Below are 27,817 nucleotides of genomic sequence, written 5' to 3'. Positions count from 1 at the left end.
GTGGGAGGTGCAACTATAAGGTGAGTTTCAACAGGGAAATAATTAAGGATTGTTTGAAATTTGAGAAAGGGCCCACTATCCCATAGCTAAAGTACATAGCTAATTCCTTTACCAATATTGGCCTCCCAGACTTGTTTAACAACTCTGATGCGATTGTTAAATCAGATAAGAGGGTGGTGAGGCAGAGATTTGAGGAGTATAACACCCAACAGAGGATTTATGACGCCCTTAGCAAATCGAGTATTTGTAATTTTTATTTTACTCTGGCAGTTGGTGTTACTCCCCTGTACTTTATGTTAGAGCTATCAAGATGGGAGAGATCATTACTTTTCAGGTTTAGTTCAGGCACAGTATGGGGACTACTCTGTTTTAATGATGGAAATGATATGTGGGGTACTTTGCTGCCAGCTTGTCCCTGTAATGGTAGGGCAAAACAATCCCTACTTCATTTTATGTTTTTCTGTGGCTATTATAGGAGATATTTCCAGATATGCCTTAAGCCCTTATTAAGAAAATTAGCTATTCAAAAGTGTAAAGAGGCTTTAATCCTTCTTCTGTTGTTAGATAACACAGATGTTTGCACCAGAGTGTGTCGTTTTTTTAAATCAGGCAATCCACAGTAGGAAAACAATGGGGGATATCTAGCAGGGTATTCATTGGATTGGACCCAATTATGATCATACTGTATGCTAATGTTTATTGGTAGACCCTCGCTTAGCCTGTAAATAATCCATTAATTATATGTATATGCATTTTATGTGGTTATGCCATGTAGTTGAGAGATTTAATCTGGTATGGTTTTAGGTAATTGATAAATTTTAAAAATGTGCTAAATTTGGAACTGCATATGTTCAAGCATTTTTAGATGGATTTTAATATTTTATGTAGTATATTTACAATTTTATAATATGAATGTACTTTATTGACATAGTGTTGAATGAATGTTGTATTTATAGGGAATCAATTGGATGACTTTTCACATAGTCTTTGGTATCCGAAACTTTACTCTAAGTTTTGGGTAGATCATGGTGGCTGAGGTCAATTGAACAAACTGCAAAATAGAACGTTTCTATATGAATTGTAATTGACTATTTACTTTTGTATACTTTTATGGTTTATTGATAAGCTGAATACAGTTATTTTGACTGACTGACTATGGAAAGAATGGAATAATTATAGCTCAGGCTTTGTAATGCACATGATGGAATTGGTTCCTGACTCCACTCATTAGGAGGTAGCTAAATAGATATAAAGTATTGCTTTCTGATGGTCTATTGTATATAGAATTGGAAAACGAGGCATATCTGCCTCACACTTTGTTTTGCATTAGTATTCGCCATCAGGAGAAAATAAAACATCATGGAGTGATCTTATCTGAAAAACAGAGGCAGCTCTGAACCATGAAGGATTGTGGCTGATGCTACAGCCTCGGCCCCTTCCACTACAATACACTGATCATCCTTCTATTTTAAGGGATTCTAGTGATTACTTTAGTTGTGGAATCAAATGTACACCCCATGGTCTGTTTACATCAACAATGTCAACTGAAATGAACACATGAAACAGTGTGAGCTCCTGAAACTTGCTGAATTCACTTTTCACTAGACTTATGACTAGATGGAGGGGAATTCTCCCTATTTGCATAGCCAGTGACTAACAAGTGAATTCAGATTTCAGCAGGGCTGACTCTGCCTTTCTTCTTTCCTGCCCTGGGTCCCTGTTGTTTTGGTTCAGGGAGTACCTGACCTGGCAGTTTAGGCTGGCCTGTTCACATTGGAGCAGGGCCAAGACTGATTTGCATATGGCTGGATCCAAACTGAGGTGGCATGGTGTGCAAAATAACGATGGACTGGGATGCGGCTGGAGTAATTACCAGTGGCGAAGATCAATTCAACCATTCCATCCATCACTTCACTGTGTTCTTTTCGTCTTCTTTCCTGGGTAGATAAATGGAGTACCGCTACATGGAGTTAAGAGTAACACTTGGGGGCATATTTATACTCTGTTTGCGCCGGAATTGCGTCGTTTTTTTTTACGCAATTTCGACGCAAAACTAACTCCATATTTATACTTTGGCGTTAGACGCGTCTAGCGCCAAAGTCCATGGAGTTTGCGTCATTTTTTTGCGTGGACACCTGCTTTGCGTTAATGAGATGCAAGGTAGGCGTTCACGTCTAAAAAATCGACTCTGAGGCATGTGCGTCGGATTTATACTCCCGGGCAAAATTCACGCCCGGGAGTGGGCGGGTCAAAAAAAATGACGTACGGCCGCTTTTGCGCCGTTTTTCAGCGCCTGCAAAAGGCAGGCGTTAAGGGACCTGTGGGCTCTGAAGGAGCCCAGAGGTGCCCTCCCATGCCCCCAGGGACACCCCCTGTCACCCTTGCCCACCCCAGGAGGACACCCAAGGCTGGAGGGACCCATCCCAGGGACATTAAGGTAAGTTCAGGTAAGTGTTTTTTTTCATTTTTTTTTGTGGCATAGGGGGGCCTGATTTGTGCCCCCCTACATGCCACTATGCCCAATGACCATGCCCAGGGGACATAAGTCCCCTGGGCATGGCCATTGGGCAAGGGGGCATGACTCCTGTCTTTGCTAAGACAGGAGTCATTTCTATGGGGGTTGGGAGTCTAAAAAAATGGCACAAATCGGGTTGAGGCGAAAAAATTGCCTCAACCTGACTTGCCCCATTTCTTGACGCCCAAGCCCCATATCCCCCTACGCCGGCGCTGCCTGGTGTACGTAATTTTTTTACACGCACACCAGGCAGCGCCGGCGGCTAACGCCGGCTAACGTCATTGATTAAATACGGCGCCCGCATGGCGCTTCAGAATGGCGTTAGCCGGCGCTAATTTTTTTGACGCAAAACTGCGTTAGCGCAGTTTTGCGTCAAAAAGTATAAATATGGCCCTTGGTATTTTCAAAGGTTAAAAAGTGCAAAAGCTGCTGAGAATGTGTGGTAGTTATTATTTTCTCCTAGGGGTTTAGAAATACCAGGGGTGTAGCTTAGTCAATAGCACTGGGGGGTGAGTTTTGTATTTCCCAACAACCCCACTGGAATGTAATATTAAAATACATGATATGAGAAGCAGAGTGCATGAGAGGGGCTAAAGGGACAGTGGAAAGGGAGATGACTTCAGATTTGAAGGGGTACTAAGTGAGAAAAACAGATTTTTTTGTAATCAACATTTGTTGGGACTTTCCAAACAAATGAGAGAGAAAGTGTGTGTGTTTTTGTCAGTGTTTGCATGTACAAATTCCAAGTGAAATCCGACCAACACCTCACCATACCCGACTAAAAGCACCTGGACCCAACTATTCATTAGAAAATATATTTATTTGGGGGTTGGTAATATCCCAAAGACCCCCTTGAAACTACGCCCCTGGAAAATACAACTTCGTTGCTTCCGCTAAACTTTCCTCCCTTTGGAGAGGCATGTAGAGTAAAATTCCTCCAATGAATGCTGAGTCAGTGTCTCAGAAGTTGTAATATTGTTAAAATGTTGGTTGCAAAACGGCGAAATAGAGAAGTAATCAACAGGTTTGGCATGCAACGTATGAGTATGCTGATATAATAAGTGTGTTTTCCTCTGCAAAAGTCAATAAACATATTTACAAAAAAAAAACCTTTCATCCCTTTTTGGCTGCAAAATTATTTTGAGTTTTGTGTTTTGCTGGGTTTCATGAAGACATGCTCCTGGGTTGCTGTGTTCACCTCCAAAAAATGCTAAAACTAGCCCCTCTCTCAGAGCACCCAACAAGCGGGGACGTGATTGTTGTGAAGCAATTGAGATACAGATGAAAAAATGAACTAGTCCAGAAAGGGTTGGATGTTCCTTTAAAGACGGGTGCACTGCATTTACATTTTTCATCAAGCACTGGAGAGTGCCCGAGGATGGACATTATATTGAACTTTCCAAAGCAACTAGACATGCTTTGCTTCTTCTTCTTCTAAAAGACAATCCTCTGAAGAATCGTTGTTTATCACTCACACTCATTGCAAACACTTAACGTAACATTAACTCTAAAACACTTGACATACCGTCCGCATATTTCAATATCATAAAATATGCGCAATTTGCAAGCTTCATTTCAAGTGGGAATCCTAATGTTATACATTATGCAGCAAATGCAATTGTACACTGTACAAACTCCTTGCAGGTCTAGGTTTCATACATTATGTTATAAAAATTTCACAGCAATAAAATAATGACCTTATATTCATATATAGCATCTGAGTAATCCTCCAGTGGCAGTTCTGATTTGACATTGTGCTTCACTCTTGTCATGTGCCTACTTTAAAAAAAAAAACGTTTTGATTCTGCAGCACCCAAGTGTTCACATGTTTTGAGCACACGCACACACCCACGCATACACGCGTACATACACAGGCATAGAATAGATATGTATAGTCAAATATACTAATTTTGTCAATTGCATGCAGACTGGGTCAAAAATGCATGGATCACTACATTAATATGTAAAAGACATTCTTTCAGACAAAACAAGTAAACCCACAAAGTTTGTATGTACACACACTATCCATGCACACTCAAACTCTGTTAATGATACAAAACACAAGTCATTAAACACGCACACAGTTAAATACAAAGAATCCCATCTCATTCTCACTAATTAAGTTTGTCCTGCAGATGCATGCACTCTCTCTCTCTCTCTCTCACACACACACGCGTTTGTACACGCACCTACGAACATAAACAGCCTGCCTCTTATTCTCACCGATCACGGTTTCCATAGAGGCATCCCCACACACACACATAAAACCACAAATGCGTGCCACACAGCTATCCACATCCATAAGCTCACAGATAACCACACACGCATGCATGAAACAAAAAAGTGTGATCACAACCAACCAAAATCTTTCACATACATATGGGCATTCACGCACATATGCACCAACATAAGCTTACACACACACACACCCGCCTCACTCCAATAAGCCTTAAAGAATGGCTTATGAGAAACAAAGAGCATACATTGATTCTTTAGCACAAGTGATTTTTTTTTACAATAGCACTGACAGTGACAACAGTGCAATATTGGTTCGTGGCAGGTATATTCAGATAAATACTATACAAGTAAAATCCTTAAACTCGACAAAGACATTAGAATACAAAATATGAATCTTTAAAAATGCTTCAGCTGGAGAGTTCCTTTTTGCATTAAATGTAGATTTCCTTAACATGAAAAGATTGCACACATTACAAGACACTGTGCTAATATCTGTTTGCCGCCAGTATCCCCTGCACAGGTAAATGCACTGCACATTTACAATTATGTGGCAAGATGTTGCAGTCTTCGGTGTTGTTGCAGCGGTTTAGAGGAAAGGCTTCTGGGTACCTTTACAGGTAAGCAGCTTTAAGCCCTGTATGTTTAATGTAACCTTAACCGGTTCTTCTTTACCACCAACTTCTTTCCAGTGTAGTGAGTGCCCCTTATGTCCTTCTAATCTTTGATTCTTGGCAACACAGTTCTTTCACAGAATAGTCCAGTTGCGCCGATTCCACCCAGCTTGGAAATTGCCACGTGACCTTTTTCAACCCCTCAGCATCACCTGACTTGTGGTGGACAGTGAGAGGCCCTTCTTTCTTTGTGCACGTCTACTCACACACAAGAACACCGAAATAAACTAGGTCACTGCCTTCTTCACCTTGGTCGTCCTAACCATGAGGAATCTCTTCTGTAATGTCTCACACTCAATATTTTCAGTAATTTCACCCTTTATTTCATTTTCAGTTCGCCTGTGTTCATTGTATGGGTTGGTGTTTTTTCTCTTTTAGTGGGTTATACAAAAGTCACAGGGCAATTAGCTTTATGTCTTTGTGCTTTGTTCCGGTGGCTCATCACTTGGAACACATTTTATAACAAAACACGACACCAATTTGAGCCCTCAAACATCCACGTGCAGGGCAGGACTTGCGGACAACCTTTTACTTTCTTTTCTTCCACGTGCACCATCCTGCATTGCATATGACTTTGCCACTTTTGCTCACAAGTGCCTGCTCTTGAGCCCTTGTTTCTGAGGTGCTTCCTAGAAACCCCTCCATCTTAAAGGGTAGACGCATTCTGTTTGTAGTCTCTCAGGAAGGCTGATGCATAGGTGGCGTTTGGTGGAGTGCACGGCACTGAGTCGGATGCAGGGGAGCTTGGCCCTGAGCTGCCTGAAGCCACAGAATCTCGGAAAGGAGATGGAGGGGTGAGAGCGGGAGAATCTTCTAGGGCCAGCTTACTCTGGGCCAACTCCTCCTCAGGACTTCCTGCGCTGTCGGGGTACATATACTCTTGAATGAGATTTAAGTTTTCACTTTCCAGTTCGTCGTCGGTGGTGGCAAGTTCTTCACTGAAATTTGCCATCTGAAGGGGGAGCATTTGTTGGTGTACCCCGGGGGTCTGATATGTGGGCCGCACACCGTTGCCTGGATTCGGCGTGCTGATGACTGAGTTGAAGTCAGGAATGCCCGTTGTAAATTTGTTGACTACACAGTGCAGCTGATCCATTATAGACCTCTGGGGTGGAATGTTTTTTGCTGTCAAATCTGAGAAGTAAATTGGGTCTTCTTCGGAAGCCCTGGAGGGTGGTGGTGTTGTTGTCACTCGCCTGTGCACCACCATTGAAGGACTGCAGGTCTGATGAAGGCGCACTCGCTCAATAGTCTCCTCCTCTTCCACCACGTTGTACAATGTCTTAGTGCCGACATCAGAGAAAGTCAAGCTCTTTGCCTGGCCCTGGTAGTTTTTTGTCAAGGGCTTGATCACAGCCGTCTGATTGGATCCTGTGTCCTTGCTCTTTACATGTACTGACAGCCTGTGCCACATGTGCTGTCCCTTCTGTACTGGTTTTCCACCGGGTTCAGACCATGACACAGACTTTCCATTAGAACTATGAATAAAATAAAAATGGAATTACTTTAGTATAAACATGCATACTATTTACATTCAAACTTGTTATTTTTTCTACCCACCCTCCTTTCTTCCACCCAAACCCTCATTATTTAGAATGCTTTTTCCATTGTGGTGCAATACAGTACTTGAGGTCTGAGAGACAAAATATAGCAAAATATGCATCATTACCACACTAAGATACTATTTATTTCTTTAAGAATGTGCAGTTGTTATGCATCAATTATTATACAGGCATTCTAGCATTATTGAGAGTCATGCACTTTTTAGTCTGCATAGGCATTTTTTTGTATCATAATACCGGACAGCTCACCAAAACATTACTAAATCTTGAATACCTGCTGGAAGGGACTGGTGTAGTTGAGACTGCTCTCAGCAGGGAACTCATAGACATTATTAACAACAGAATGATGGTGCATACTATTGAGAACAGGGAGCTCATAGAAACTAGTGACAAGTGGAGGCTCGTAGAGATTATTGAAAAAAGGAGCTGATAGAAACTATTGATGATGGGGAGCTCGAAGAGATTATTGACAATGTGTGGTTAATGGAGACTACTGACATTGGGGAGCTCATACATAGTATTGATAAGGGAGAGCTCATAATACTATTGACGATTTGGAGATAATGAACACTACTGACTAAGAGAAGCTACTGAAGACTATTGACAGTTTGGAGCTCCTAGAGACTGTTGCCCATTTGGGGCTAGTGAAGACTGTTGAAAATGGAGAGCTCACAGAGACTGTTGACAATGAGGAGCCAGTGTGGGCTATTCACAGTAGGGAACTAGTGTAGACTACCGACAAAGGGCAGTTGAAGGTGATTATTGAAAATGGAGAGCGTGTAGAGATTATTGATGGTGAGGTGCTCGTAGAGACCACTGACAACAGGGAGTCATCAAAGTTATTGACAATGGAGAGTTTGGAATGATTATTTACAGTGGGGAACTATTGGAAATGGGAAGCTTATAGAGATGGTTGACAATGCAGGACTCAGAGATATTAACAAGGGAGATTATACAAAGACTCCTGACAGTCGGGAACCAGTGGAGAGTGTTGACCAAGGGAGGCTAAGAGAGACTGTTGACATCTCCTGCTCACAGAAACTATTGACAATGCAAAGTTCATAAATTCTATTGAAAATGGGTAGCCAATGAAGACTATGGGCAATGGGTAGCTCATAGAGATGATTGAAAACTGGGGCCTTTTAGAGACTCTTGACAATGGAGGGCCCCTAAAGACTTTAAAAAATGGGGAGCTAGGTAATACTATTGATGAAGGGAAGCTAGTGAAGACTAATGACAATGGGGAACACATAAAGACTAATTATAACCGGGTCTCTTAGAGACTATTTGCAATGGGGGGGCTAATTGAGACTTTTGGCAAATCAGGGCCAGTGGATACTACTGACAAAAAGGGAGCCAGTAAAGATCATCTTCAAGGGGAAGCTAGTAGAGATTACTGCCAAAGACAGCCATTGCATATACATCAGTATCTACAGTATATGAATAGCACACAGTGCCAGCAGAATGGAAAAATATCAAGTGGTTCTGACATACATTTCATGGTGCTCAAATGTCAGTCCTGTGTCACAGTATTGATTTCTGAGAATACAATTACAAAAAGTCAGCTGCTTTCATCCCAGACCACCTTTTTAACCTCTTCAAAGCAGAGGATGATTGGGAGCCGTAGTCAGTCGCAGTGCCCATGTGCAGAGGACGGTTCCGAGCCATCCTCACACACAAGGCAGGAAATCCCTCTGGTGTGTGCACCAGGGGGATTCCCTGCTCAAAGAAACAGCTTTGGGAGTTGGAGGAGAGCTTCCCCAGTACCCAATGCTGTTTCTTTGTTTTCAATTAAATGATCATTTGTGCGTGCGGCACTCTGACATAATTTAATTGAAAATGAAAGTGAAATGAGCCGATTGACTCCTTTCACTTTCCCTGCATTTGTGCTTGCGGGGTTATCTCAGCTCCCCGAGCACCGATCCAGAGGGAAGAGGTATATTTGGCTAGGATAGGATCTCCCCTTTCAATGGTACCCCCCCTGCCTAGTGGATTCCTGCTTGGGGATCACCACAGGAGGGTGATCCCCAAGCAGGAATCTACCACTAGATACCAGGGAAGGGGAAGCAGCTCCTTGGGCAAGGGCTTTTGCTCCCCCCAGTAATTTTCTGGCAATATTTGGTCTTTCTGCCCCTGGGGGAGCAGATAGGGCAAAAGCCCCTGATTTACCCATCCCTGGGGTGGGGGGCAGAAAGAGCAGTAGGCACCAGAGATATTTGTATGTAAATAGTGTAGTGCCAATGTCCCCACCCCAATGGACATAGTTTTTCTGCCCCCCTGGTGGGCAGGTGGGTAATATTACCCCCACTCTGCCGGGGGGAGGGGGCAGAAAACCCACTAGACACCGGAGATTATTTTGCTTATTATATAAAAGAGGGGTGGGGCTCCCCACAATGGGCATGGCTGTTCCCCCATCCAAAACAAATGGGGCTAAAGTCTTTCTGCCCCCGGGGTGGGAAATGAGAGTAATAGCCTCTGATCTGCCAACCGAGGGTGTCAGAAAGCCCACTAGGCACCTGGGATTTTATTTTTTAGAAACGTTTAGGGGTGGGGGCTGTACAGAATGGGCATTGCTATGTCTCCAACCCCCAGAAGTGGGCACAGTCTTTTGCACACCCCCCCCAGAGGCAGATGGGGTAACTACCCAAATCTGCCCCCAGAAAGCCCACTAGACACCACTGTTTTTTTTTTAAAAGAGGGGTGGGGGCTGCCCACCACTATAGGCATGGTTATACTCCCACCCCAACTGTAGGGGGCAACAGTCTTTCTGCTACCCCTGCGGACTAAAGCATCTCATCCCAATAGGAAGCAAGAGGATATTTTACTCTTTTGGGTGTTGATTTTACATATGAGGAGAGCCTGGCTAACTCCCATTATCATCCCACTTGCAATGGTGAATGGCTGCCCTTTCTATGCTTTGGTATATCTACCACACGCAAACATCTGGAGGAGTCAAGGGTGGAGTGCTCCACATGCACCCCACACTATTTTCTTACCCTGAATGCTCTGCAAGCCTCCAACTTTCCCTGAAGGCATGCCTTTTCCCTACATTTCTGTGATGGAAATTTCTGGAATCTGCAGGAACACACAGAATTCCTACCACCCATCATTGCCCATCTATATCGATGAAAACTCTGCCCCACTTTTGTGCCTGTGCCCAGTGCCAGCAACAGGAATAGATCCAACCGTGTTCAATAAGAGTCTCCATGCAAGGGCTCCCATTGACCTTGATTTGATCTGTTTCTGTTGCAGCACTAGGCTCAGCCACACAAGTGGGGAAGAGTTTTTATTGGAACAGGTGGGGCAATGCTGGGTGGTTGGAATTTTGTGGATTCCTGCTATTCCGGAAGTTTCCATTTCAGAAATGTAAGGAAAATGCAAGATTTCAGGAAAAGTTGGTGGTTTGCAGGCTATTATGGGCAAAAACAAAACCTAATGGCATCCACGTAAGTCACTCCATCCTGGATTTCCCAAGGTGCCTTGTTTTGAAAAATGTGCAGGTTGGCTAGGTTTTCCTAGTTGCCGGCTCAACTAGTGTTCAAAACTAAAGCTACCCACAACGGAAAAAGAGAGTTGGTTTTCATTGAAATGCATCTATGTTGTGTTTTGGGCCATTTCTTGTCACAGGCAGTAAGCCTACCCACACAAGTGAGGTACCATTTTTATCAGGAGACTTGTAGAGGCATAGAATAGTAGAACATTTGCTATTACCAATTGGATTTCACGGCATTTGTGCCTTTCAAATGTAAGTCAGTGTATAAGAAAGATGACCTTTTGAAACATATCCTCCAAATCATACACTGGTACGCGTATCTACAAATTTAGAGATGTAGAAATAACCACTGCTATTAAACTCTATATCTTGTGCCCAGTTCAGAAATACATAAGTCTCCTTGATACCCATTTTTCACTCTGCCTATTTCACTATAAGAATTGGTCTATTTTCGGTACTCAATAAAAAGTCTTTGTGTGGTGCACCTCGGTTGTTTGCTCTCTGTAGCTGAGTTCTTAGAGAATCTACAAACCCTATATATCCCACAACCAGAAGGGTCTGGCGGATGTATTGATATATTACTTTTGCCAAGCGTACATTGTGACAAAAAGTTACAGATGAAAATGTTACCACAAATGCCCCTTTCTTCCTCCTGGTTTTCAATATTTCTTTATTTCAAAAGTTATTTTCCTTGGGAAAACCTTAAAGTATCTACACATAGGACCCCATTTGAATTTGGAATTGTGCCTCCTTTTTAGAAATCTATAGCTTTTCTGGATCACCCACGAGTTTAACACTGGTTTTCACCACAAATTGTAAGGAGGTTGAGAGCAAAGAAAAGGGAAAATAGCCTACCTCTTAGAAAAAACGGTGGTACAAAATTAGGGGCCATATTTATACTCCGTTTGCGCCGGATTTGCGTCGTTTTTTTTTACGCAAATTCGACGCAAAACGAACTCCATATTTATACTCTGGTGTTAGACGCGTCTAGCACCAAAGTCCATGGAGTTTGCGTCATTTTTTAGCGTGGACACCTACTTTGCGTTAATGATATGCAAGGTAGGCGTTCCCGTCTAAAAAATTGACTCTGAGGCATGTGCGCTGTATTTACACTCCCGGGCAAAACTGACGGCCGGGAGTGGGCGGGTCAAAAAAAATGACGTCCAGCCGCTTTTGCGTCGTTTTTTTGCGCCTTGGCAGGGCAGGCGTTAAGGGACCTGTGGGCTTGGAAGGAGCCCAGAGGTGCCCTCCCATGCCCCCAGGGACACCCCCTGTCACCCTTGTCCACCCCAGGAGGACGCCTAAGGATGGAGGGACCCATCCCAGGGAACATAAGGTAAGTTCAGGTAAGTAATTTTTTTTTTTTTTTGGGTGGCATAGGGGGGCCTGATTTGTGCCCCCCTACATGCCACTATGCCCAATGACCATGCCCAGGGGACAGAAGTCCCCTGGGCATGGCCATTGGGCAAGAGGGCATGACTCCTGTCTTTGCTAAGACAGGAGTCATTTCAATGGGGGTTGGGAGTCAAAAAAAATGGCGCAAATCGGGTTGAGGCGAAAATTTTGCCTCAGCCTGACTTGTCCCATTTTTTGGCGCCCAAGCTCCATATTCCCCTACGCCGGCGCTGCCTGGTGTACGTCATTTTTTTTAACGCACACCAGGCAGCTCCGCCGGCTAACGCCGGCTAACGCTGGCTAACGTCATTGAATAAATACGGCGCCCGCATGGCGCTTCAGAATGGCGTTAGATTTTTTGACGCACAACTGCGTTGGCGCAGTTGTGCGTCGAAAAGTATAAATATGGCCCTAGGTTTTTTGATTCAGCTCTGCATATTCCTGAAAGCTGGGAAGACAGTGACTTTGGCACAGCAAACTATTTTGTGGATGTTATTTTCAGGAAAAAACAGACACTTTTATCTGGAGCACTTTTTCGCTTTTTTTTCAAAAAACTCAAACTTTTGCCATATTTGGGCTGTTTTCTTTGTCCTTTCTAGGAAATCCACACACCCTGGGTACCATTAGAATCCACCCCAGGATGTTTGAAAAAAAGGACCAAAATTGGCATGGATAGCTTATGTGGATAAAACATACTGAAGTCCTCGCGCAAACTACTCCAAATAGCTTAAAAAGGGCTCAGCACTGGTGGGGGAACTAGCGACGAAAGGGTTAAGAATTTGCCTAGACTATTGAAAGAAGGTAGGTGAACGGCAAGGGAAATAGCATAAACCATCCTTCTTTCAATCCATATACCTATGGAGGCTTTCATACCACCAAAACCCATCATACGTCCATCTGCCCATCTATTTGCCTGTCTTTAATTTATGGAAAGACATCTATGATGCACTTTCTTAAATACAGCAAATTGGTGGATAAGTTATGTTGCCTTTCAAGCTGTTTCTGTTCCCAAAATACTAGACTAATGCAGGTAGGGGTTGCCCTGTCTAATCACATACACATTGTATAAGAATGCAACTCATCCAACAGTATGTGACATTTCAGTGTTGCATGCCCTTACCTGTTAGATATTCTGCAATAGTATGGCTTACAGGAAATGCAAGAAGTCCCAGAATGTATGCATCCGTTGTTTGTACCCATGCTCGGAGAAGAATAAATCTCGAAATTATATAGATCAAAAAAGGGTCAATTTACCAACATACCAGAGTGATTTTAACACCTTTATGTTTCCTGACAAAGGGCCTCTTACTAAATCACAAAGCGCCCACTTCATAAAGATTTGCTGTGATTTACTTATGGCTTACTCCTGGATTCTAGGAATAAGTCAAGAGTACCTCTGGTTCTCCTGAAGTTCATGAATAAGTACCATAAGAGTAAATCACATCTACTCATATACCACTCTTTGTGAATTGGGCCCCTACTTTGGTTTGTTTGAGCTGACAGAGTCGTTCAACCTAAAAACCAGTAAAACATATTGCATTGAGGTAAAATGCCTTTCACTTAATATTTACTCATTCAAACAGGGTATGGAACCTGTGACATATATTCATTGCTTGTATATTTCATCAGTCAGACGTAACATGTCTTCTCACCTGTACTCATTGCAATCATTTACCATTTCAAATTTAGACCACTCATGAATTTCTGGTAAAGTAGATTCCAGCACAGAAGACAGGGGTGATCACTACACAGAGGAGAACTAAGGAGCCACCCACGGCACAAAGCTAAACGAGGTGCCAAATGGAGAATATATTGGGGTTGGGCACTGACTTACTGATGCAGCTAGAGCATCAGCAGCGGGCAGCCAGTTGAGAGTTGACACTGTTGCGGGACTCTCCAGCATCCTCAGGACACACAATGGTAAAGCACCCAACTCTCCACAATGTCCACTCTTCAGGATGATAGTAGAAGAGATTACAGAAGAAGCTATTGGAAAACTGCTGTACAAAGGATTATTCCCTTTGCATGAATGTATCTTCACTGGCTGGTGCACTTCAAGTCAAGACCCCTGGCGATTTGCAAGATCTGTTGAGATATTTTGAGCAACTGAGGACCTGGTGTGGGTTCCCCAAACTTTTTTTTCAACAAAAAGTAATTTCAGTGTTCCTAATATGAAACCCAGAAGTATCTATTTGTCTTAGGTAATCTCAAATGCATGCTTAAAAGCCACAAAGCAACATCTGCCTGAAGAACAACCAAGAGAATCAATACAACAACACCAAGTCCATAGACACAAACAACACTGAATGAAAGAAAGCGCCACTTCCCTAAACATTGATTAAATGGAAAATCAGACCTTATTCTACTGCACCTTTGTCAGTCCAGGGCTTGCTCCCTCTACATTCAAACAGCAAGAAACTTGGGATCACGTTACACTCTGACCTCTTTTTCTCTCTCAAAAACAAGGTGATTGATATTCATCTCTCCTTTCTCCATAAAATCATCTATCTACTGCAATGCTTTCACTGAATTGATCAAACAAGACAACATATCTGGTTTTGGAATGGATAGACAACTGCATTGTGATTTAAAAAGTCTTGTCAAAGGTCCTGACAAACAGATGACAAAACCATGGCGTAAAGATTTCCTAAACTTACAGAGATGTAACCTTGCTAAAGTAGGCATGAAAAGCCTCTGCTGGCTCCCAGTGGACACAAGTGGCCAGATTTACAGGGCCCTTGCGCCCCTGAATTGTCGCTCTGGTGGCTCTGTGCAATGCACCACATTTACAAGGCGGCGCTAAGTCACTTTTTGTGGCTTAAAACCACTTTTTAAATGTGGGCCCCTCCGACGCAGTTTTCTGCATCAGAGGGGCATGCAATGGGCGTTGATGTGGGTGTTCCCCCACAACACTCATTGCTTTTGACGTTTCCCCAGATTTACAAAAAGTCTGAAATCTGTGGCAGCACCAAAAACTAAAGCTACCCAGGGGTGGCGTTAGCATGACACAATGAGGAAGAATACTTTTATTCCTCCTAGATTTTTGCTCTTCCATGTGTGCTGCATTCTGCAAAAGAGCAAAAGGCCATGAATGATTGTTTATGTGCAGGAAGGCACACCTTCCTGCACATAAACAATCATTCAAAAATTATGATTTGGGACTTCGATGTGTGCTGCATTCTGCATAGAAGCATGGGTGCTGCATATAGAAGCACCAAATTGCCATTGTAGTTTGTTTATGTGCAGAAAGGTTTCCCTCAATGCAGACACCCTTGCACTATGGTGTAAGGATACCTTCTTTGGCAGCTACATTCAGGGCCGGTGCAGGGGGAAACCCAGGGGTGCATGGTATTTTAGTAAATGTAGTTATGTTTCTAAAGTGACGCAGCACGGCTTTGCGAATTTTGGAGCAGCACCGCTCTGCGCCACTTTTTAGTAAATTTGTCCCTAGAGTTTTAAAATGTAGGCACTATGAACAATGATACGGCTTAATGAATCAAGGAGCAGCACAGTTGCATAAACTGGTCCCATATTACATCCCTACTTTGAAATCACTGTCAGCATCTTCAAACCTGAGTCCTTTTCACCCCTTCAGTCACCAGAAGCATGGAGAGAAAACTGAGGTGTGATCAATCCAAAACTGTAGAAGGTATTGACCTTAAAATCAGAGTGGAACCTAACTCCCTCCAAATTAGAAAACCTCTGAAAATGACTTTTCCAGATAGCCTTTGTCTAAATCTACTGAGGCCCGGCCCGCTCTTAAAGAATCTCACAAATGATGCTGTATTGTAATATTTGTTCTCAATTGTCATATGTTTGAACACTGCAAATGAAGGCTATTTACCAGGGGTGCTTTATAAAACACCAACATAAATCAGCGAATGCATAAGTAAATAAAAACGTAAATACATAAACATATACATAAATATGTCATAGTGGCAGCTGTTGGGCAGCTAGCGAACCACAGGCAATGGTGTGATTGTCCTTATGAACTTGGAAACTTATTTGTGCTGTTTGGTCTTGCATTTCTTCCTCCAAATGTCCCTGACACAGTGAGTGAGAACAGAAAGTAATGACGGAGCCTTTGGACTGATAACGCAAATATATTAATTAAAATGTATTAATGAATGTTTAAGTAGTTTGAATAATTAATATAGAAAAATAATGTGCACGTTTGAAAATGTGCCCTCGGAGAGCGAGCACCAAGATTCACAAATGTACTAATAGAATGAATAACGTATGAAATATAGAAAAATGTATTGAATAATGTGGTACTATGTCATATTGAGATATATACCGTGTGTGTTGCATTATATTGTTGAGTTAACTTAGCCAAAGTTGTGGCCTTGTTTTGTAAGGCCTCATGCAGAAGCTGAATTATTAGTGCAATGTATGGAAGCTAATGTGCTGGACTGACCATGAACCGCTTATTGTTTAATAAAATCTGCTCAGCAAAGATCCTATGCGATGAACCGATGAACAGGAGATGACAGAATTAAAGTTTGTATCCAACTCAATGTAAAGCAGACGAGATGTACTTTCCCAGGACTCGAACAATGGAAACACTGACTGGAGAAGAAGATGCAACATTTTTGATACCTGACGAGCCGGATGATGAGAACATCATACAGTGAACCAATCGACACCTTGAGAACTGTTTAATACTAGAATTCATAGATTTGAAGAACTGAAAGTATTGGGTAGCGTCATAACTGGTGACTAATTTACCAATTAGGAATTGGGGGATAGTCTGGGTGACTTTGATATAATGCCGTGACAAAGAGGGAAAACTTGAGAACTGATGGAGAGAATAGATGTTCGAGGTTAGGCGTGGATGTTCAAAGAGATTTGAGGTTCTACATTAGGCTCAAGCTCTTGAGAGCCTGATGCGATGCTGATCTGTAGATAGGTAGCTATGACAATGTGACTGATTGACTTTTTGTGCCTTTTCTTTCTAGGTACCATCTGCGCTGTTTTATAGTTTTTCTTCTAGCTAGAGGTTTTTCCAAATTCATGTTCTAAACTGTTTTCGCATGAAGTCCCACATGCTAACGCTAATCTGGGCTAGGTAGGGTTCCTATAGAGAGACATATGTTGACATATATGGTGACAAATGATTGACAGACTGATTTGCTGAACTCTGCTACTCTTGTTAACATATTCATCGTTATTGGCTTACGTGGAGGCATTAGAATGTATGTTTTCTCAAGTTCTGATAAGATTATGTTATTGGTGGTCACTAACGAATTAATCTTGAGTGGATTTGAATAAAGTTTGATTTAACCTCATGACTTAGTATTGTAACCAATAGGGAAATAAAATTGCTAAACATATACTGAGTTGTGGTTTTTCATAAATGTTAACTAATGTTTTTGCTTATTGGTTATTGGTTTGTGTATTGATTATTGATGCACATTGGTTACACCGTGGCTCGGATACTCCATGCGAATCAAAGGGTTCATCAATCTATACGCATCCCCTTGTAAGTTTGCTTACTAAGGACCAGGTGCGCTAGCAGGACCGATCCATGCCATTTTGTATCTCTGTTTTTCACTTTACTCCCTGCGGGTGTAGAATTCCAAACAAAGCCATTTCACAGTTTACAAACCAGATCACTCTGATGGTCACAAACCAGAAATGTCTTCAAAGCAGCGATTCCAGGTGCTCGTGGCTTCAGGATGTAGTAGGACAAGTTTGACCGTCAAGAGGCTCACTGAGAAAACCGTTTTTGGACCTCTGACTTAATCTTTCTTTGATTTTATTGTCCTTCATCCTGCCTTAGGAGAAAAGTCGCAAAAAGAGTTGAAATCTGTTGTGACCTTAGTTTGTGGGACGGCATTTCAAAGAACTGAAAACAATTGAAAATGTGTCATCAACATATGGTGATAACGTGAGCAGAGAGAGAACGAAATAAAAGAAAGAGGACAGGTACACAGTGACGGCACAAGCCCATGATGGTCCTAGGATAGTATCACACACTGTTCTGATCAATAAAAGGTCGACCTGGTGCTTTGTTATACAAAGTACCTGGAATCGTGTGCAGCAGCCTTTTTCACAACAAGGCACTCTGGTATTACAAAAGGCAAAGATGACGCTTGTGTGGCCAGTTCTATAATATAGATCTCACTGGCGCAATCTCAATGTGGCATACTCTCATTTGATTGGGGCGTGACCCAGCGCAAATCAGGGGATCACTTGCACTCCCAAAGCAAAGAGGCTGTCCAGAGGTGCCCTGATTGTGCGCCATAGAAAGATGCACATTCAGGCCGATATTCATAGAAAAATGACAGAGCGCGACGCTGCGACAAAATTGGCAGCGCTGCGCTCTGTCATTTTCACAATGCAGGTATGCGCCCTATTTAATTGAATATGGTGCACCCCATGTTGTCCCCTGCACTGGTGCTAAATTTATCTGCCAGCACCAACGCAGGCATCCTTGCACCATTGTGCAAGGATGTCTGCGTTGAAGGGTGTGATTGTTCATGTGCGGGAAGGTGTTCCTTCCTGCACATAAACAATCACTAATAACGATTTGGCACTGCTGTCTGTGCTGCAGAACACACAGAAGTGCCAAAGCGTCATTTTTAAATGATTGTTTATGTTCAGGAAGGGACACCTAAAGAATCATGCCTGGCATTTTGCTCTTTCTATTCTGCAGCACGTATAGAAAAAGCAAAAAACGAGGAGGAATACAAGTATTCCTCCTCTTTGCTCCTTGCTAACGCCATCCCTGGGGTGGTGTTAGATTTTGGCGTCGCCTCAGGTTTATGAAATCTCATAAATCTGAGGCAGCAGCAAAATGCAATGGGTGTCGCTGTGGCACACCCACAGCAACACCCATTGCATGCCTCTTCCACGCAAAGGGCTGCGTGGGAAGGCGTTGTATTTACATGGTGGCGTTAAGCCACAAAAAGTGGCTTAATGCCACCTTGTAAATACGGCGTAGGGCATATCGCCATCGCAGAGTCACAAAAAGTGACGCTCCAGTGGTGCATAGGCTCATAAATATGCCCCTTAGTTTGCTCCCTAAAGGTGGGCCTTGTAAGAGGAAGATGGGGCCCTAGGGTCCCTCGAGGAGTTACCCTATAGACAAGTATACTTACATCTGCTCCCTCCTGCATGCGGCCTGCAGGGGTATCCCAGCCCCCTTTAAATGAGAGGCAAAGTCTGCCACCTCAGTGAAAAGTGGACGGCCCCCTTCAAGCAGCTTATCTGCCTATCACTAATGCGATGTGCTTAAGTGCAGGTGCGGGCTTGTGCTTGCACTGAGGACATCATATTCATGCATTCATTGTTAAAAGGATGCACTGGCCTGGTCTGCGCCTGGCAGTATGTCCTATTTGTAATATGGCCACAGATGCTCAAATCAATTTACAGTGAAACAATGGCTAATACTTGTGTTTGTAACTGTCTGTCAGGGTTAAAGAAAGTACTCGTAATAAGCCTTCTCTGGTGCTGCCCTGAAACTCTGTAGCTTTCTACCAATCTCTTTTAGGAATGATCCCACTCTCAAAATAATTGTCGGTGATTAACAAAACCTTCAAGCAAGAGAGTTTCATCTGTGAAAACGATTCCTTGATCACCAATCAACAAGTCCATGTCAAAACTCCAGTATGTAATGATTTACATTACAAATCAATTGTTTCATTTTATTTTTTGTCTTTTCAAATTCAAAATTAGTTGTGTATTACATTGTGTCAAATTTGCATTTTGCTTGATGGCTGAATATTCGTGATCCTTAATGTTAGGCCCATTCCACTGCTGTTCATTTAAGTTTTTTGTAATTATTGCATTTCTCCTCAAGGTATAACAATATCCAAGCTTTTTGTACAGCACTCAGACATCCATGGGGCCTGATCTATGCTGTATAAAACTATGTAAATAAAAAAATGAAATAGTTGCAGATGCCCAAACACCATCTCAGTAAAACAACTGCTCCAAACAGGTGAAATCCCAATTTGTTGTTTATTGTTTTGAAAGTTTGTAAATGTAAATTCTGAGCCCTACATGAATGTACTTTCTGACAAGAGAACTTATTCAGACTGGGTTTTTAAGACAATATTTTTATTTAAAGCCTGGAACTAAATAAATATATGTGTTTATAGTTTCATTTTCTCGCATACTTTAAAGCGGAGTACATTAAATCTTAAGGCGGAAGCCTCAGTGCAAATCTCCTTATTTGCAGACATATCTTTTTTATGATCTGTCTTGACAGTGAACTGTCACCAGACAATTATGTCAGTGTCAACAGGAGATGTGCTTTGCCTCCACCCATTTGTTGGGAATCAGAAGTACATAATTTGATTGGACAGAAGTTGGTTTCTTCCTCTGAAAGAGTGCCTCTATTGCATTCCTATCGGCTCTTCCAGGGTGATTTCTTCACTGAGTGTTAGCATGATGATGTAGTGATGTAGGGTTAATTTTATTTTGGGCTACTTTTCGTAGAGTATTTTTGATGGAGTAGTGGTTTGCTCCCCTGGAGACCAGCTTTGCCCTCTGACAGTTCTTTGTTTGATGACTAATTAATCAAATTGCTGGTTTCAGTTCTGGAAATTTAAAGTATTTGGTGGTATTTAGTCGAGGACAGGATCTGAACATTGTTTCCCCAGTCAACAGTTGGCAGCACAAGCCTCTAGGCAACATCTACTGGTCAGACATTTATACCTTAAACACAGAAAAAGGACTACAGATTTGCTGAGCATGCAGGGGCACAGAAGGATGTAATTAATCTGTTAGGTCAACACTGGGGAGGGGTATAAAAGCCCTCTGGTGCTTTTCACCACTGGAATTCCTTTTTTTTTTATTTTTATTTATGCTTCTCAGGACTGCTTCCCGGATAAAGAGAGCTTTCTTTATATTTTTTCAGATGAGTTACTTCAGTGACAATAGTGATGGATATCCCGTCCGCCAAAATATAAATTCCATTATATCCTATGGGATTTATATTTCAGCCGATGGAATGTCTGTCACCGTTGTGATGGAGTCACTCATCCACTGAAATATAAATCAGACCCTGAGTCTTGTATTTTTTTTACCATAATGATGATCAGATCAGGCATTATTACACTAAGGTGAAAGTAAAATGAGCTGATGGACTTGTTTTACTTTAACTGTATCAGTCCTCTGGGGGCATATGTCAGATCCCCAATCACTGACTGCTTTGGAAGAGACATTGTTGTAAAGGGGAGAGTTTCCCCTTTACAATGGTATCATTGCCCAGTGGATTCCTGCTTGAGAATAGCCATAGGAGAGCAATCCTCAAGCAGGGATCCACCCACAAGGCACCAGGGTTGGGGAGAGCAGCCCCTTAGGCAACGGTTTATGATTCCCTCACCCCTTTAAAAATGTCAATCTTTCTGCCTGCCTGAGTGGGTGGGGCAGGTGGGGTAATTATTCCCCCCCCCCGAGGACAGAAAGCCCACGAGGGAAAGTTTTTAAAAAAAGATATGGGAGTGGGGGCTACCCACAATCTGCATGGCCATGATCCCACTCCAAGTAAACATGGCAATAGTCTATCTGCCCCTCTGGATGGCGGATGCAGGTGATTACCCCAATCTGCTCCCCTCCCCAGTGGGGGCAGAAAGCTCACTAGATTACAGAGAATTTAAACTAAACAATCTTCCCCCTGGGCCAAGGTGGTCAATGGGAGTGATTACCTTCAATTTGCCCCCAAGGTACAAAAAGCCCTCTAGACACCAGGGGAATTAAAAAAATATATTGTAGAGGTGGAAGATACCCAACGTGGCCATGTACCCATCCCAAAACATAGCAGGCAGTCTTTCTGCCCCCCTGACAGGTAGAAGGGGTGGTTAGCTTAAATGTGGCCTTCTGCATGGTCACGGAAACCAGTAGACACCAGGGACTGGATTTATAAAGTATTTTTGGGGGGTAGAGTCACCCCAGCATATGCTGGTGCTGTTCCTCACCGAGGACCCAATAGAAGTTCTGCCCTCATGGGTGGTGCATAGGGGTCCTCACTCACAATTTATACCCCCTCCCGGGGTTGCAGAGAGCCTACTACACACCAGGGCCTGCTTTCATGCAATTTATTGTTTTTTGGGTGCTGCGGCCCTCCTGGGCATGGGCCTGTGCTCCCCCACACCATGGGACTAATAGACCTTCTGATCCCTCTGGGGAGCAGATGTGGGTGATAATTCCAAATCTGCCCCACCTAGGGGCAGAAAGCCCACTAGACAGCGAGGATTTCAAAATGGTGCCAAAACAATCAAAAGTATACGGCAGCCTACCCTGGCACCGAGCCATTCCCCTGCCCCAGTGGGAACAGTGTCTTTCTGCCCCGCTAGAGGCAGATAGTTGGCTTGTCCCTTTTGGGGAGGTTGTCCCAAATCTGCTCCTGGACGAAGCCCTCAAGTCTCCATGGATTTTGCATTTGGGGCAAAAGAAAGGGGGTATGTATTGCACTCTGACATAAACCAATATTTTGGCCTGCCAGGAGGGCAGGTTTAGCCCTAATTTGCCACCAGGGAGCAAAAAGCTTACAGGATGACAGCAGTATTCTTTTTATAAATTAATGGATTGGGCCTGGCTCATCCTGACATCAGGCCCCCCACTACCCCTAACACCCAAACAGTCTTTCTGCTCCCCTGCAGGCTAAAACATCCCATCCCAATGGCAAGCGTGTGGACATCTGATTCTTTTGGGTGTTGTTTTTACATATGGGCCACAAGAGTGGGGCTAAATCCCAATATTGTCGCAGTTGCCATTGTGAATTGCTACACCTTTTGGGTTTGGGCAGGCTGCCACCCTGAGAAAAACTACCTGACCCTGACATTTTGGAAAATGAGAAATCGAGGAGAGTCCAGGGTGATGTGTTTTGAGTGGATCCCATGACGTTTCTTTATCCACAATGCTGTGCCTACCTCAAACTCTGCCTAAAACTACACAGTTTCATGGCATTTCTGTGATGTAAACGTCCAGATCCCATACACTTCTTTCCACCCAGTGTTCCCTCACTTGTTCTAATAAAAATGCTACCCCACTTGTTTGGCTGGGCTATCAACCACAACAGGAACTGCTGATACTAGTGTCCATGGAAGACCCATAGAACAACTCCCATTAACCTTGGTTTCATTTGTTGCTGTTGTGCGCTGTAGGCCCAGCCACACAAGTGGTGCCGGCTTTTATCAGAACAAGTGGGGGAATGCTGGGTGGTAGGATTTTTTTGGCTTCCTCCTGATTCCACAGTTTTACATCAGAGAAATTTAAGGAAAATGCATGATTGTTTCCAAGTTTGAGGTTTACAGGACATTTTGTGTAAGAAAACCTTGTGGGATTCATGTAAGGCAGACCTCCGTGGAATCCCCTGGGTGTTTAGTTTTTATAAATGTCTGTGGTTGGTGGATTTCCATGGGTGGAAGCCCAGCATGGCCCTAAATACAGCTGCTATACTGCTCGCTGATCTCTCCGCATAGAGCTTTGAGCCTTTGTGTGGTGGTCTCTTGGCTCAACCACACAATTGGCATACCTTTGTTCTTGGGAGATGTGCAGAAACTCTGGAAGCTATCAAATTTGTGGGTCTTCACAGATTTGTGAGCTTTCCTGCACAGAAATGTGAAGAAAATGTGAATTTATGTCAAAGTTTGAGGTTTGCAAAGACTTCTGAGTAAGAACATCTAGTGAGAGCCATGCAAGTCACCACATCCTGGATTCCCCTAGTTGTGTAGTTTTGAGAAATATACAGGTTTGCTAGTTTTCCAAAGGTGCTGGCTGGCCTAGGGCCCAAATTCCACAGCTACCCTCGTGAAAAAAGGGTCAGTTTTGAGTGGAAACATGTGATGTGTTCAGTTCGCATGTTGGGCCCTTTCTTGTCATGGGCACTAGTCATAACCACACGAGTGAGGAACCTTTTTTATCGGGATACTTGGGGGAATGCAGGGTGGTATGAAATTTGTGGCTGGGTAAGAGAACCTCTGGGGAGCCACACAAGTCGTGCCGCAATGAATTCCCCTGGGGGTCTAGTTTTCTAAAATGGACAGGATTTCTAGGTTTCCCAAGGTGCCTGCTGAGCTAGTTCCCAAAATCCACAGCTATCCACATTGCAGGAAAGCAATAAGTTTTAAATGGAAAAATTTGATGCATCCATGTTGTGTTTTGGCCCCTTTCCTGTTGCTGGCACTAGGCCTACCCGCACTAATGAGTTACCATTTTTATCAGGGGACTTGGAAAAATGCTGAATGGTAGTACATTTGTGGCATCACACAAACTCCATGAGTTTCCTTACAGAAATGTGAGGAAAATGTATGTTTTCAGTTAAGGTTTGAGGGTTGCAAAGGTTTCTATGTAAGAAAACCTTGACAGAGTCAGGCAAGTCACCCCACCCTTGATTTCCCAAGGTGTCTTGTTTTAAAACAATGTTCAGGTTTGCTAGGTATCCTTGGATTCCAGTTGAGCTAGGACCCAAAATCCACAGCTACATTATTGCAAAAAAAAGGGTTCAGTTTTGAGAGAAATAAATTGATGTGCCTATGTTGCATTTGGGCCCTTTCTTGTTGTGGGCACTAGGCCAACAAGAGAGTTACCATTTGTATCGAGAGATGTAGGGAAATGCTGTGTGGTTGGAATTTTGTTGCCTCACACAGATTCCAGAAGTTTCCCTCACGGAAATGTGAGGAAACTGTGTGTTTTAGTCAATTATTTAAATGTGCGAGGCTTCTGGGTAAGAAAACCTGGTGACAGCCATGCAAGTCATCCCACCCTGGATTCCCCTAGGTGTCTAGTTTTTACAAATGTGCAGGTTTGCTAGGTTTCCTGAGGCTACAAGTGAGCTAGAGCCCAAACTTCTTAGCTAGCCAGGGTTTTCAGTGGAAAACTGTGTGTGTCTGTTGCGTTTGTGTTGTTTCCTGTTGAGGTCCCTAGGCCTAATCACACAAGTGAGGAACCATTTTATTCGGACACTTGCAGGAATGCTGGGTGGTAGGAAATGTGGGGCTCCCCATAAAATCCAAAAGCCCCCCCCCCCAGAAATGAGTGGGAACTGTTTTAGTCAAAGTTTGAGATCTGCAAAGGCTTTTGGGTAAGACAACCTAGTGAGAGCCATGCAAGTCACCCCGTCCTGGATTTTACTCATTGTGTAGTTTTAAAAAATGTACCGGTTGTCTAGATTTTCCTAGATAATGGGTGATGTAGGGCCCAAAATTCACAGCTTCCCAAATTGCAAAAAGGGTCCGTTTTCAGTGGAAAAATGTGATGTGTCCATGTCGCATTTTGAGTCATTACCTGTTGCGGGCACTAGGCCTACATACACAAGTGAGGCACCATTTTTATCAGAAGACATCTAGGAACATAGAATAGCAGAACATTTGTTAGTACCAGGTGGATTTCACTGCACTTTTGCCTTCCAAATGTAAGCCAGTGTGTAAAAAGAATACATTTTGAAAAATGTCCTCTGACTCCCATGCTGGTAAGGGTACCCACAAATCCAGAAATGTACAAATACTACTGCTCATAAACTCTATATTTAGTGCCCATTCCAGAAATACATGGGTTTCCTTGATCCCCATTTTTCAGTGAACATATTGTAAAACATGAATTAGTCTATACTCGGTACACAATGATAAATCATTGTAAGGCTGGTTATTGTTGGTTCTGGATGTAAAGAGGAGCTGAGAGCCATACGGGCTCTCTGCATTATGTTAACGTGCTCAACGTGTCCGGGAGGGGCACGGAGCACGAGTGTATAAATAAAGGACGGAACTGCGGTGACGCAGTTCCGAGTGTGGCTGCAACACGACGAGGTCAGTGCGTGGTCTTTACATGCAGCGCGGCGCCACGTGTCTACAATGGTGACGAGTGGGATCCAAGAACATGGTGTTACAATTAACCGAAAGTCAAAAGATGATTCACGCGTAACACGTACCTGAAACGTGGTGTAGCGTTGGTCCCGGAAAAAAAAAAACAAAGAAGACCACGTGGTGCGGTGTCGGCGCTGAGAAGAGGCGAAGACCGCGGGTGGTGCCCGGGCGCCTCGTGCGGAGTCCTGCGTCGGCGGAGGTGGTGCGGTTGGCTTCCCGATCGGGGAAGCCCAAGACGGTGAGCCCAGCCCCGCCCCGTCGGGCGTGTCCTTGCGGCTGCCGGAGCAGCTGTAGCTGAAAGCCCGGCCCGGCCCCGCCTTGGTGTACTGCCACGTGGGGCAGCGATTGTTGGTATACGAAAGAACGCTCTGCTCGCGGGAGCGAAGCAGCGCATCTGTCACGTGGGGTCCCGAGGCCCTGATACGACGCTCTGCTCGCCGGAGCGAAGCAGCGCGTCCATCACGTGGGGTCCTGCGGCCCGAAAAAGTGCTCTGCTCGCTGGAGCGAGACAGCGCGTCTGCCACGTGGGGCCACGAGGCTGTATATAGCACTCCGCTTGCTGGAGGAAGCAGCGGATGTGCTGAAGGAGGAACGGCAAGCTGAGCGCTACCCAGGAAAGGGCCTCAGCTGTAATTGACACGCATATGGGAGCGTGTTAAAAAAAAAATATATAAAAAAAAAAGAGAAGGTTTTTTTTTTTGGAAAAAAAAAGGCAACAAATAAACAAAGGACTTGTACAACAGAAGAAAAAAAAAAGTAAGGAACATTAGTGACTCGTGTAAAACTCTATATTGAAGGGGTGTAAAAATGAGTGCGCCACCACCAGACAATGCAAACAATGCCAATCCCCCTCCACCACCAGGGAATCCCCGTCTGCCAGCTCCACTACACAATAGCGTTCACTCCTCGATTACTTCTTTACCACCGTTTAGCCAACTGATTGACCCCGCCACTGCTGCGCCAAGGTGGCGTCTGTGGATTAATCGCCTGGAAAACTATTTTTCTGCTACCCGAGAAACGGATGGTGAGGTACGCAGGTCGGTGATGCTGTTGATGGGGGGAGACGAGTTACAAGAGTTGTTTGACTCGTTGCCGGATACAGGTGACAGGTCGGACTTTCCTGCAGCAGTGACGGCGTTGAATAGATATTTTGATCCTCAACTTAACTCGGATTATGAAAGGTTCAAACTGAGACAGGCGCAACAGACTGAAGTAGAGTCTATGGATATGTTTTACGCCCGATTGAGGAAACTAGCGAGTTCGTGCACGGGACTGAACCAGCAAGAAGAAATCCGAGCGCAGATGATTCAAGGATGTCGGTCCAATGCGTTAAGGAAGCTTATCCTTCGGCAACAGGGCATGTCCCTTGACGATATTCTGATTTTAGCGAGGTCACATGAGTTGTCGGCAGTGCGAGCTGATGCGATGGCGGCGGTGAGAGGTCAGTCATTGGCTGCTGCTTCTTCGACTCGTGCTGTTCAAGTCAAGGAGGAACAAGTAGAGGCTATCCAGACACGTCCGGCCACACCTCGCAAGTTGAACCCCAGCAGACCCGGTGAGAGAGTTTGTGGGAGTTGTGGTTATGAACATCGACAGAATGCGGGGTGTCCAGCCAAAGGTCAGTCGTGCAATCGCTGCGGGAAAGCTAATCATTTTGCGAAGGTGTGCAGATCCAGGAGGAATAAGCCCGGAGAACCGAAAGGAAGGGACACGAATGTCCGGGCTGTATCGAAAAGTGTGGAGGATGCAAGGGATCTAACGATGGCGAGTGGTCCAGTTGGTGAAGAGGACGACGAAGAAGACATTTTTGTAATATCTTTTACGGGGGGAAAGCCGGGGAAAAGGAGACCCCCACCCATGAGTGAGGTACATGTCAATGGCACGCTGGTGTCGGTACTCATTGATACGGGAGCGTCCGTCAATGTCATGGATGAAACCCTCTTCAAAAAGCTGGTACCTGCCCCGCCACTTACCATGACAGCAACTAAAATATACAATTATGGGGGTAAAGATCCGCTCCCCCTTAAAGGCACGGTAGAAGTGGCTGTGAGTAGTGGAAACAAATCGACTGAGGCAAAATTTTATGTGGTAGCTGGAGATCGTGGCACGTTGCTTGGATGTCACACGGCCGA

The 27,817-nt window shown here is 43.9% G+C and overlaps 1 protein-coding gene across 2 annotated transcripts in view; it reads right to left on the bottom strand.

Annotated features, from left to right (window-relative positions):
* Window positions 1–3,818: 3,818 nt before the first annotated feature.
* The window catches only part of GRM1 (glutamate metabotropic receptor 1), a 2,296,169-nt gene continuing 2,272,170 nt past the window's right edge, over window positions 3,819–27,817 (bottom strand). For both annotated transcript variants that reach the window (XM_069235152.1, XM_069235151.1), the window contains exon 9: window positions 3,819–6,902. In XM_069235152.1, coding sequence (XP_069091253.1) covers window positions 6,071–6,902 — 832 coding nt within the window. In that variant the 3' untranslated portion in view covers window positions 3,819–6,070. The remainder of the gene's footprint in view (window positions 6,903–27,817) is intronic.

This window comes from Pleurodeles waltl, chromosome 5, assembly GCF_031143425.1.
Source record: "Pleurodeles waltl isolate 20211129_DDA chromosome 5, aPleWal1.hap1.20221129, whole genome shotgun sequence".
NCBI lineage: Eukaryota > Metazoa > Chordata > Amphibia > Caudata > Salamandridae > Pleurodeles > Pleurodeles waltl.
Note: the sequence above shows the minus strand (reverse complement) of the source record. Positions and strands in the feature narration are given on the sequence as shown.